The sequence below is a fragment of the Chionomys nivalis genome, chromosome 25, assembly GCF_950005125.1.
Source record: "Chionomys nivalis chromosome 25, mChiNiv1.1, whole genome shotgun sequence".
Lineage (NCBI taxonomy): Eukaryota > Metazoa > Chordata > Mammalia > Rodentia > Cricetidae > Chionomys > Chionomys nivalis.
The window spans coordinates 18999043-19011938 of record NC_080110.1 but is presented as its reverse complement, the minus strand read 5'-3'; the positions used below and the strand labels follow the sequence as shown (position 1 = coordinate 19011938).

Genomic DNA, 12896 nt, shown 5'->3' with positions numbered 1-12896 from the left:
ACCATGATCTGTTTATTAATTCATATACTCCACAGATCATCTCTCAGAATGGTTTATAAATAGAAAGTGTGAAATAAGAAAGAGGTGGTAGAGCAAGTCCCCCGAGCTGTTAGTGTCTTCCTGTAGATTATTTTCTTTTAAAGAACAAATTTGAGACAATAATTACAACATTCCTTCCTTCTTGCAAGCCCTTCTTTATGTCCTTCTGCTCTCTTACAAAATCATGAATTCTTTTTCATTAATTATTATTACATGCATATGTGTATATGCATATACCTATCTATTCCTAAATACACCCGGGTTTCGTAGAGATGATTTTAAAATGTGATCTAGCATTATTATCAATGTAGGTACCTTAAGACTTAATACTCGCTGGATGGCACAATGGATCAGCTAGGAAAGTTTCTTACCACCAACTCTGACCACTTGAGCCCATTCTCCAAAACCACATGATAAAAGGAGAGAACTGGCTCTCACCAGTTGTCCCTTGACTGCCACACAAATGTCCTGGCACTTCCTCCAAACAAATGAGTAGATTAGTGTTCTTGGTAAATTTCCACTAGGGAAATATTCAATAGGCCATATAGTTTATTTTTTGAGATGTACAGTTGAGGGTTTGTTTGACTGTTATATAAGTGCTTCAGCTTCACTTTTCGCTTTCATTGGGATACATTTCCTTATAAATTTTTTTTTTATTAGCTGGGAAGTTTTCTATAAGAAAGCATATTCTTCTCTAGTCAACTATGAAGACTTTTTAGTTTTTTTTTCCCTGTATTTTCCTAAGAAAGTTGTCAACATAGAACTTTAGGCATTGTTTGGAATCTCCAACTTAAGTTCCATGGAGACAGACTTTGTTTTATCTATGGCTTTCTTTCCACTGGCTGGAATAGTATAAAGCAGTTGCTGGTAGATCAGTAAACACATACAGATATGTTGGGTATTAGCAAGTAGGTGAATGTGAATTTGGAAGACATGACTACTGCTCACTGCCCGTAAACTGCACTTAAATTTGAAACTTTCACTTAGCGAATTGAAAGGAAATTATCATAAACTCATGATTCTAAAGAACAGTTCAAAAACAAAATTATGAGATTCGTCAAGATCAAAATGGTACACAGTTCATCTTTGTATCATAAGCTCAGCATGCCCTGCAGTGCAGAATGTTAATGATTGTTTTAATTATTAATATTCATCAACTCCTAGGTTAAATATAAGAGAAATATATCATTATGTTTGCATATATCTGGGATGACAAATACATATTTGAAGATGCCTTGTGACTAAGCATCTTTTGCTTTTCAGAATATTTCAGGTTTTCAAACTGATGCCAAACTGTTTGGGCTGGAGCCTGTCAAGACCTACTCGATCAGTGTGTCTGCATTTACCAAAGTCGGAAATGGCAATCAATTCAGTAATGTAGTGAAATTCACAACTCGGGAGTCCGGTTAGTCACAGTTTTGCCTCTGCAATGTTTGCTCTCATATTTAGTCAAGACTCTCACCATCCCTCTGTTTAATAAAATGTCATTTAGTATTCCCTCAAAGGGGAAATGAATTCCAGGGCTTAAAGGTTAGGCTGGGTCCTTTCTGGAATCATATATATGTATTGATACATGCATATTTATATACAACTTTTCCTCTATAACTGAGAAAAACAAAATAAAAGGCTACCTTTTTTTTTTCCAAAGAGGCGACAAGGCAGGCTTCTAGACTGTGAAATGTCCCAATTCTTAGGATTGCCTGTGGGGCTGGGAAGAGCAGGTAACTGAACCAGTACTTCTAACATAACTGTTCAGATTTTCATGAGTTGTGACTAGGATTGTTCTTCAAGAAGGTAAGCTATAAGGTTTGAGAGGAAGGAGTCAGTGTTGTCTTTTGTACTTCATACAGTCCCCTAATAACATAGAGTACTATAAAGGGCCTCTGGCCTGGTTTCCCAGCAACCAAACTACTGTAGCACAATGGTATGGGCCACATCTAGACTCTGTGTAGGCGTTAAATAACTTTCATTTGTGAATTAGTTAATTGTGGGTTAAATATGCCCCCTTTTTTCCTACTAACTAGGTCATATATTTGAAGACACCCCTCCTCATCTTTTCTTTTTAACAATGATTAATAAATGACTGAAAATTCCTTCTCTACTCAATCATCACAGTTCTGGATGTACTTGTATTAATGAACCTCCACATTAAGATTGGAGGTTAAAGATGTTAAATCAATAATTTCCCCCATGAACTTACAGACACTTGAGTTCTTCTCTCCCAGAATTTCTACAGACAAATCAAACCCCTAGTATTTGGAGTTGGAGCTGTGCAATCAGTGTCTGAATTAGAATTCTAGCTACATGACTTGTTGGTTGTGTAACCTTGACAAAGTCTCAAGATTTCTTCGAGCTCTGCTTCTTCCACTGAAAAGAAACACACATTAGCCACATACAGTGTAGGTGTTGTCCAAAATTGGAAAATATCCATCAAACCTTACTATTAGCAAGTTTATCATGCAATAAATGTAGCATAAATATTATCATAAGTATTCCATCCTTTGCATGAAGAAGTCACGATCCAGGCAGAGTAAGTGTAATGTGCCTTCCACACTTAGTGAGTAACCCAAGTGGAAAACCATCATTGTTTTGTTGTTGTTGTTGGAAATTATGGAAATGACTAAGGTAAGTGTGAATCAACTTGAGTGAAAATATCAAAATATTTTCAACCTATAAAATATGTAATGGTATTCACAAAATGAATAAAGGTTGAGGATCATCTTACATAAACTGCTTCATAAACTAATATTTTTCAGTAACAAAGTTATGTCACAAAACATAATGCTCTGATTACAAAAATAATAGAAAATTTGCACACACACACACACACACACACACACACAGACAGAGTAGGCTGTCCTTAAACTCAGAGATCCCACTTGCCCCAAGTCCTGAAATTAAAGGTGTGGACCACTCTCTCTCAACTCATTTTTTATGTATTGTTTATTATTTGTTGGGAATTCAGTGAGTCAGTTAAGTAGATGTTCCCAAAATGTTCAATTTGTTTATTTTAGACACATTTTAGTATTGTCTTTCTGCATTGATGTATTCATCCTACAGAAGTAAGGTTTATAAGGGACACATTTAGGACCAGAGAACAATTGTTGAGAAGTTATAGATTTCATGAACTTTCTTTAAATCAAGTTTATATAATAGCAACATCTCTTTATTATTGTCGTGAACAGTTTGTAATCGTGAATTAACCACATTGTAATTTTCTTCCACTATCCTCATTTTACCATAACAATGAAGTTATGCTAAAATGTCTAAAACTAAAATTGAAGTTAGGCTAAAATTAAAACTAAGGGACATTATTGGATATGTCCACTGAAAGTAGCCAGAGTCTCTAACCTATAATCACTCTCACACATCGGATATTACCCTTCATTCATGTCAATTGCATAGAATGGACCCCAGAGAAAAGAAGCCATTATCGAATAAATTGAGAGAAATTCTAGCAGAAAAACCTGAAACCCTTTAAACAATATCTCCAGACACTTTTAATATAGTCCCTGTCCTTCCAAAGAATCCCAATAAAATGTCTCTGCTTTTCTTATGAACTTCCAAGCCCTGTTGGACCTGAAACAGTGACAGCAGACAATTTTGCATTGCAAAAAATATCCAGTAACAGCTATTGAGAAGGTTGTACCATCCTGATTAAGAAAGCTGACATCAGTGACTGCCTGGACTTGAGACCAGTGCATTTCTGAGACTATGTGAGAATGTGTTTGCTGCTTGGGCCTAGAAAAACATTCCATTAACAGCTCAAACTTGTGAGCATTAGCAAGATCGGAGACAAAAGTTCCATTAGCCATTTATGTTAAGAACTCATTGCACACATATTAGAAAAGTTGACATATTAAATTTTTATTTCATCTTTGTGAAATCTCATCTTAGGTCTTGGTTGCATAGTTCAATAGTTTACTATGTGTGCATAAATGTTAACTCGGAATAAATATTTTTCTCTTAAGTTCCAGATGTCGTACAGAATATAGAGTGTATGGCACGTAACTGGCAGTCAGTGTTAGTGATGTGGGATCCGCCCAGGAAAACGAACGGAATAATAATTCAGTATGTGATAACAGTTGAAAGGAATTCTACAAACCTTTCTCCCCAAGACCACATGTATACTTTTACAAAACTTCTTGCCAATACATCATACGTCTTTGAAGTAAGAGCATCAACGTCAGCTGGCGAAGGCAAGGAAAGCACTTGTAATGTCAGCACCCTCCCCGAGACAGGTAATTAGTATGGAGCACATAACTGATCTGAAACAGGTGTAAAATAATTAACTAAGCCGAAATAGGTCATTAATAACCTGAAGTATTATGAAATGGGTAGCTGACCTTGAGTATATGACTAACATGAATGCAGTAACTAGTATGGAGTAATTAACACGGAACAGGTGACTATTAGTTATATAAAACAGTTTACTAGTTTTAAACCAATAAATAGCTTCTATGAAATGGGCAAATAACCTGAAACAGGTATCTAAGCTTCAGGTAAGTAGTGTGAAATAGGTAACTAATGTGAGCAGATCATCAGTATGGGACTAACCCGATAACTAGCCTGATAGATCTCATGGCAACTAGTATGAAGTAGGTCACTAATCTGAAACATTTAGTTATTCATAAATAATATCATACATTTATCATAGTACATAGTATTTACATGACATCTGTTTTTAGAGGTTTGTGTATGTAGTAGGTATGCCTGCCAATGTGTATGTGTGTTTGTATGTGTCTGGGGATGTGCGTATGAGTTCAAACATATACATGCTTGTTTCTGTTTTGTTATGGACACCTGAACCAACATGAGAGTCTTTTTGACCCATGTCCACCTTCTAAGTTGAGTCAGAGTCTCTCAGTTGAATGCAGAACTCATCGATATGGCTACTGAAACTAATCAGCTTGCCCTAGGGATCTCACATCTCCTCCTCCTTCCGAGCTCTGGAGTTACAGGTAGGCTGCATACCCAGCCAGCATTTATGTAGGATCTAGGGATCGAAACTTTGCTCCTAACACTTGAATGATAGGTGATTTGCACACTCAGCCACCTCCACAGTCACAATAGCACACTAATATGAAGATACTAAAGTTTAGTTTGAAAAGACAAGTGCTTCCTTAGCCTATGCATATGATCCCTGAGTACCAACTGAGTGTATATTTAACCTTCTTTGCTTTGATGGGAGATTGAGAAGAGGAAACAAAGATGGTTATACAAATATAAAACCCTCTAACGAATTGACTGTGTTTTGTCATTAACTTAAATGAACTAATTAACATGCAAACTTTTCAGACTATATTTTCTTAATAATTGCTTTCTTGGCATTCTGTTTGCTTCTGTGGAGTCTTAAGACTTGCAGTATCAGAGCCCTGTGCATCTATCTTTCTTTTCTAAACCCTCAGAACTGTCTTCTAGACCATCCAAGTAAAAGAAAAAGGTCACTCAGCTCCAGCCTATAAGAAGAAGCATCACAACTTCTCAGCGGTGTTTCTTTGTGTTGTTACCTTCTTTCTACCTTCTCCCACATTCTACAGGTTACATAAGAAAACCTGGACTCGCTCTTGATAACACCACTTCCCTGGCTGTCAGCCCTAATGAGATCCGTGGTACAGCCATAACTCTGTACCACTTCACATGCATTGCCTCTTCAGCGGACTATCTTATGAGTCCCAGTCCCCGGTGAAAGTCACACCACCTAATTTAACTTCACATTTATGTCCCTGAGGATACAAACTTTAGAAATTTGAAAGGCCTTCCTTCCTCTTCAGGGTCAGCATCCATTCAGTTCCCATTCATCTTTCTAATGCAATGTTCCCTAGAGCTCGCAATATTCTTCCTTTGTAGGTTAGAATGGTCGTATTGTAATTGCTTTGTAGGTTTCAAACCATGTTGTGATCTTTCTCCCAGGAAGATTCTGAACTCTGAAAACATACCCAACATTCAAGCTGATGAATACTGTCGGGAAAAATAGGAGCAGTTCAGTTTTAAATTCCCCTTTCATGAAGGTGGCAGCTGCTTTGTCATCTTTGATACGTCTTGGGTTGAAACTTTAGCAGTTTTCCTATGGAGGAACATATTTACATACAGGAGTGGCAGGAATGAGGATCAGTGGTAGCATTCAGGTTCCAAAAAAGAAAACAGCAAAACAAACAGTTCTTTATGCTGGGCTTTTACTGCTTCCTGCAGTGTCTCTGCAGAGGTCTTACCGCCCACAGTTACCCAGCCTGCTCTTCAGTCTTGTCTTTCTACGTAAGGACTTGAGCTGAATTGACTCTAGTATACTATTTAGATCTCCTATGTTCTGCCAGCTTAGATCTGTTATCTAAACAACAGACTTGCCTATTTGAAACATAGAGGTGATACTGAAAGGCACAGGGTGTGTCGGTAACCCGTGTTGGTAACTCGTGTCAGTAACCCACTTTTCCAAGTGCTTCATCTATTCTCTTACTCTAGAAATTCTACCCCAGAACTTATCACCAGTTAGAATTTGTCTCTCCACTAATGCTATTACCTATATGTTTTCCCCATAGAGTGGCTGTCTCCAGCCTAACTTTATTTATTCAGCACAATAGACTTCATCTATTCATCCTAGAAGACAGTACCGAAGCAGCACCTCCTACAGACTAGTAAAGTTCGGTTCAAATGTGGGATCTGTAGTAGAGCTTTCAATGGCATCCCAAGTTTGATGGCCCAGATTCCCAAACTATCATCCAATCTTGTTTCATCAAAGCCTCAATTGGGGAAGTGCCTGACTCAGTACATTGAAGCACACCACAGACACTCCCAACACTGTAGACTTGTTGAAGTATCGGACTAGAGCATACAGGTGTGTCCTAGGACAGATGAATAGTTTCATAAAGGTCCAACAAGAGGTGACAACTAATTTATCAGTGGGAGGAAAGCAGATCATTACTAGAAGGAACTGTTTTGAGTTCCACACAGGTGGTCTTTATCAGAGAACACAAGGTATAAAAAAAAAGTCATTAACGGGCCACACAGGATAATAACTTCAAAATAAGTGAGTTCAGACTTCTAAAAAGGAGATAGAGTACTTGTTATTATTTTAAGTATACTTGTTCAGAAGTTGAAGTCAGTCAAGAGAACAAAGCAGAAATTCAGTTAATAAAGTCAAGATAAAGCCAAAGTTCAGGGTACATTAGATATGCAGCCACCTGACTTCAGAGTCCAGATCTTTGTCACAATTATTTGTACAAGAGTTTGGATGGAACTTAATTCAGGTTTGGAAGTCTACCTATATAAGTATCAGAGGGATAGAAATAAATATTTAGTTAGTTATTGGCATTTTGGATGGCTTCTTGTGTGCCCACACAGTTTGCTCTTCTGACTTCTGTCTCAGAATGAACAATCAAATAGCCTCATTCTAGATTTCTGGAGTCAGAATTTTATATATGACCACACCATTTTTCCTTTAAATGAGATGATATGGATAATAATACACTTAATTCTACTTTTTGCTCTTAGAGTGACCATGTGGTTTTGTTTCTGTTTACTTAAAATCCCTGGCAGAAAGTTCCAAGTCAGAAGAAATTTGTCATTCAGGCACTCACAAATTTGTAGAAGTAAGAGAAGATTTGTCTTTTTCTGGTAGTTATTTTTATCAGAGCTTTTTCTCCATTTCTGTATATTATTTCCACATTCTCATCAGACAAAAGTAGACCTGTTTTCACTCAGTCAAATATAAAATTTCTTATAATTAAGACTAATCATTCAGATGAAATATTAATTTCTGCTTCAGAAGTATTTTTTATCTTTAAAATTAGGTGTTGAGTCTAGTATATGATTATATGTATGATTACAATCCTTGTTAGGTATCTAATTTTTTATCAGGATTCACACGAATTGCTTGTTGATGAGATGGTAGTGAGAGTTGGGGACTCATTGTTCAAATGGAAGCAGTTTTATAGCTGCCGCAAGCTTCTAATTTATAGTGGAAAATTAGTCATGCTATACAGCTAGCCCTGAGTCACAGACAGTGCTCTTATTCCTGTCCTAAGAAGAAATCAAATTTGGCTCACACACCTACAGTCTGGTGTTTGACCTTGACATATGCTCTTTTCAGGGATCTCTTCTCTTCTCTTCTCTTCTCTTCTCTTCTCTTCTCTTCTCTTCTCTTCTCTTCTCTTCTTTCTCTTCTCTCTCCCTCCCCTCCCCCCTGTACATAAACACACGTGCATTTGTATAAGTCAACATTGGGCAATCTCAGGTATCACTCAGTAGATGATATCTACTTTATTTTATGAGCCAGGGCTACTTACTAGCATGGAAATTGCCCAGTAGACCAAGTTAACTATCTAGTGTATCCACCCTCCTGTCTATGCCTCTCGGTACTATGATTACAAGAACACCCTTCTTTGACAGAGCATGTTTTTACTGAGGTTTTAAAGTAGCATATAAGTTATATCAGTGTGGAATTTCATTTCAAAAATTGCCGTTTAGACTACCCTAGTCTTCCCAACTCCTTGATTTCCCAGCCACTTTTCTTCGTAAATGACCCATGAATCCTTTTGTCAACTCTGTTCTTCTTCACTGTTTGCAGTTGTAGATAGTGGGGAAAATGGGAAAATACAAATTGGCTGTCTTCCATGTCGGGTTAATTGTGTCCTTTTAAACTCAGTCATGTTCTTCTTTATGCCCTGAAATGGGCATGTCTACTGGATTGTAGACTTAGCTTGATGGGCATATGGTACTGTATGAGGGTCTATATAGAAGAATGAAAAGGCACATATATTTATTGTGCTTTAAAGTTCAATGAAGCAATGCTTGACTGTCAATGGATCTTAAGAAGAACTTCAACAATTTTGCTTTCAAAGCATGAGAAACAGAGCCAAGGGAAGGAGGTTTGATGTGTACTGGCTTTCTGTGACTGATTCTGACCAGAGATAATACTGGTCCAGAGTTCCCCTCCTGCCTTGTGATTTCCCTGCTTTATCTGTATTTATTGGAATTTTTTCCACTCACCATTTAACAAGATAAAATAGAAAACATTGGTCCTATCATGAGAATTTTCTCATTAAAAATCTATAATAATAGTTATACCGATGAGGGCAAATAAAATTTTGCAAACACATGGATTGAAAATGTAGGAAAACAATTTATAACCTCAAACTTGTGCTTGATTTACAAAAAAAAAAAAAAAAGTGCTACAAGCTGGCGTGTTGAAAGCTATAAACCACAGAGGCATTGTGGGAAATGTTTTTTAACATTCCTAAACTTGTTTTGCATTATCTTTAGCTTGGACCAGTTCCAAAAAGGTAATGTTTGGTATATTCAAACAGTCTTAGGTATCAAATTCTAAATTTAAAAGTTCTTTTAGACACATTTTAAAAAAAATGAATTTGCGTTTCCATGTATAATTCTCCTTGACCTCCTTGTTACTCTAATATCTTTCATTAAGTGACCCCCAGGCAGGCATTCTTGGCTTTACCCAAGCTCCAGCTAAAGCCAGCTGTTCCTCATGCAGTTTTTTAAGACGTAGTTAGGAACCAGGGCATATCTTATTACCTTATTTTCCATTCCTGCTCTATGTAGCTGATACTCTTTGGAACAGACTTGACATAACAACCGCCTCCCTCATTTTCCCCTTGTTCTTTTTCTTTCCAGTGTTAAGGAAGTTATGTGTATGTGCAAAATTATTTTTTTTCTTTCTAGTAAATATAGTACTTGTTTTTATGAGATTGTGAACTGTGTAGACACTTAACAGAAGTATAAACACTCTGAAATATTTAGTAAATGAATTGAGAAAAACCATGTTACAAAAGGAATATATTAATTTTGACTTAATTTAAAATCAATGCTTTATAAATGGTTTGCTCGTATATGTCATGCAAACACTATTAATCACAACTTAGTAAATTTAAAACACTAAAGCTCCTTGGCTTACAAAAATACAAATTTGAGGAAGAATCTTATTTTTAATGCAAGACAATAAATACTATCCACAATAAGGTTCTTTTGGAATTCAAATAGAATAAAATCCCATTTCTTAGTATATTAGTGAATTATAATTGTAATATGAATTTTACCATATATTTACCACAATGTTGAATAAATCTTGTATTAGTTCTATGATTAGATATCTTATTATAAAGAGTTACTACATTAAAACTTGCAGTATTAGAAAGAAAATAAAAAGTGACTGGGCAATAGTGGCACATGTCTTTAGTGCAGCACTTGGGAGGCAGAGACAGATGGATCTCTGTGAGTTTGGGGCCAGCCTGGACTACAAAGTGAGTATCAGAACTATTTCACAGAGAAGCCATGTCTTGAAAAAAATAAATGTAATAAAATGTCTACATGAAGTAGGTTTGTTTCCTGACTGCTCAGACTCCCAAAATAATCACACAGAAACTATATTATTTCAAACACTGCTTGGTCCATTAGCTCTAGCATTCCAACATTATGGATATACTGCTTTAAGTTTTATTCTATATATTGAATAGCTTTAGGTTATACATTCAGGACCATTATTTATCTCATGTAGTATAAAGTATGGTAAAAAATTAATTTTTTTGTATTATTTTTAATTTTATTAAAATTTTCCAAACTATTTGTTAAATAGCTCTCAATGTTTTTTTTTTCCTTATGGAAGTTTTGTCAAAAATAAACCAAGTTTATCACTTTGGTCTATTTTAGATAGAATATCTTCCATTCACTTATCCATCTTTGTAGGCGGAAGTTTCTGTCCCACAAGTTGCTCCCAAGTAACTGACATCGAGACTTAGTATTAATTACAAATGCTTGGTCAATAGCTCAGGCTTGTTCCTAGCTAGGTCTTACATTTAAATTGACCCATATTTGTTATTTACGCTTTACCATGTTGCTTGGATCTTTTCTTAGTATGGCATGCACATCTCGCTTCTTCCTGCATCTCTTGGAATCTTCTCAGACTCTACCCCTCTTTTGTCTCAGGCTGTCTTGACTAATCTCTTCCTGTTCAGCTATCAACCAATCAGTTTTTTTTAACAGTGAGACCAATACATATTTACAGTGTACAGAATGATTATTCCACAACACGTCTTTATCATAAAACTAGACTACATAGATCATTATGGCTTTATAAAGTCTTATATTTTATTTTAGGACAGGGTCTCTCATAACTCAAGGTGTCCTTGAACTCACTATATTGCAAATATGACCTTGATCTTCTGATTGTTCTTGCCTTCCACACCAGAATGATGGGATTACAAACATTCACTATGATACCTGGCTTAAAGTTGCTGAGTTCAAGCCCAGGGCTTCATGTATGCTAGGCAAGCATTCTATCTTTGGCTACATCCTCAGTTCTTATAGGAATTCTTGAAGTCACTAGATAGAAGTTCTATAAACATTCTTTTTCAAAATTTTAGCTATATTTAGTTCTTTACATTTCCATTTAAATCTTGTTATTAAAATAATCTTGTTCAGTTTTTTTTCAAACATCAATGTGCCATTTTTATTGATATTGCATGGAATAAATATAAATTTGGGATTTATGACTTCTTAACATTTTGGAGTTAGGATGAATATTATTCTTCATCTTTTTGGTCTTTAATTTCAATAATTTTCAGTAAATAATTATTTGTCTTTTAATAAAACCATTCCTGTTTAGTGTTCTTATGTCACTTGAATGAAATTCTTAAATTTTAGTTACATTTTGATATAAAATACAGTTGATTTTAATATTGATAATTATATTCTGTGCTTTTGATAAATTCATATTCAACTCTTTTGATAAGTTTATTTCAGAGTTGTAGGAGACCATTAAAATCCTTTTAGAAGTTCTTAATATATAATATGCCATACAGTCTGCAATGAAAGGAACTTTTACCTCTTTTGTAACTCTGACTATTTTTCTTCTTTTTTACACTGGCTAGATTATTAAAACGTGACATATTGTTTTTCTCAGGTATAGGACAGGATTAGTGTAATGTTTTGTGTGCTGCTGTCTTAGGCTCTCTGTTAGTGGCATTTTCTTATTGAGAAATACTTTTTCTAGTTAAACATGCTTATTTATTGCTAAATGGGCATTGAATTTTGGACTTGACTTTCTGAGTTATGGAGGTATTGCTCATTTTTCATTCCATTACTATGAAAACTGGCAGGACTTAGTTTGATTGTTAACCAAAGTTTGAATTCTATAGAGAAATATACTTAATCAGATGGATTATCCTAGTGTTTATAGTTAGACTTGATTTACTGATATGTTGTGTGGAATTGTATCTGTGATCAAGTTATTAACTGTTACTTCTTTTATAATGTAGTATATTTTGAAGGTATTTATACTGTCCTAATGAAAGTAGTTGGGAAATAATTTCAACTTGTTTCCTCAGATAGTTTTATTTTATTCAATCTAAACTATTTGATGGAATTTATGATGACATCTAGCCTTGGCTTCCTGTATTATAGCAGATATTTTTTATGGACTGACTTTAATATTTATTTATTTAATTTTATATGTGTACATGTTTTGTCTGCATGATCAGATTACAGTTCCCTAAAGTTATTCAATGTAGAGGTTAGAATATGTTATTATTATTAGTTTGGATCTTTTCAAAATTATTTTTTCAAATAACTATATTGGAACACTATTATTTCACAATAACTCTAATCATACAAAGTATTTTGTGTAAAATATCACAGTGAACACTTGGTGATACATATGATATGTGTTTATATTATAATAATCTATGTTGTATCTATTCTGTTCGTATCTATTTTGGTAACTAGAGATTCTATTAATCTTTTTCTTCTCTTTTCTTTCCTTTTTTACCTCTCATAGGATAACTAAAGATTCATAATACTTAATTGTTTACTATGAGTATTTTTTACAGTTTAGATCCAGGGCATTTTTG

General features: G+C 35.1%; 1 protein-coding gene across 2 annotated transcripts in view; it reads left to right on the top strand.

Annotated features, from left to right (window-relative positions):
- The window catches only part of Ptprq (protein tyrosine phosphatase receptor type Q), a 169657-nt gene that overhangs the window by 68849 nt on the left and 87912 nt on the right, over positions 1-12896 (top strand). For both annotated transcript variants that reach the window (XM_057757836.1, XM_057757837.1), the window contains exons 24-25: positions 1303-1444; positions 4011-4280. In XM_057757836.1, the coding sequence (XP_057613819.1) occupies positions 1303-1444; positions 4011-4280 (412 nt within the window). The remainder of the gene's footprint in view (positions 1-1302; positions 1445-4010; positions 4281-12896) is intronic.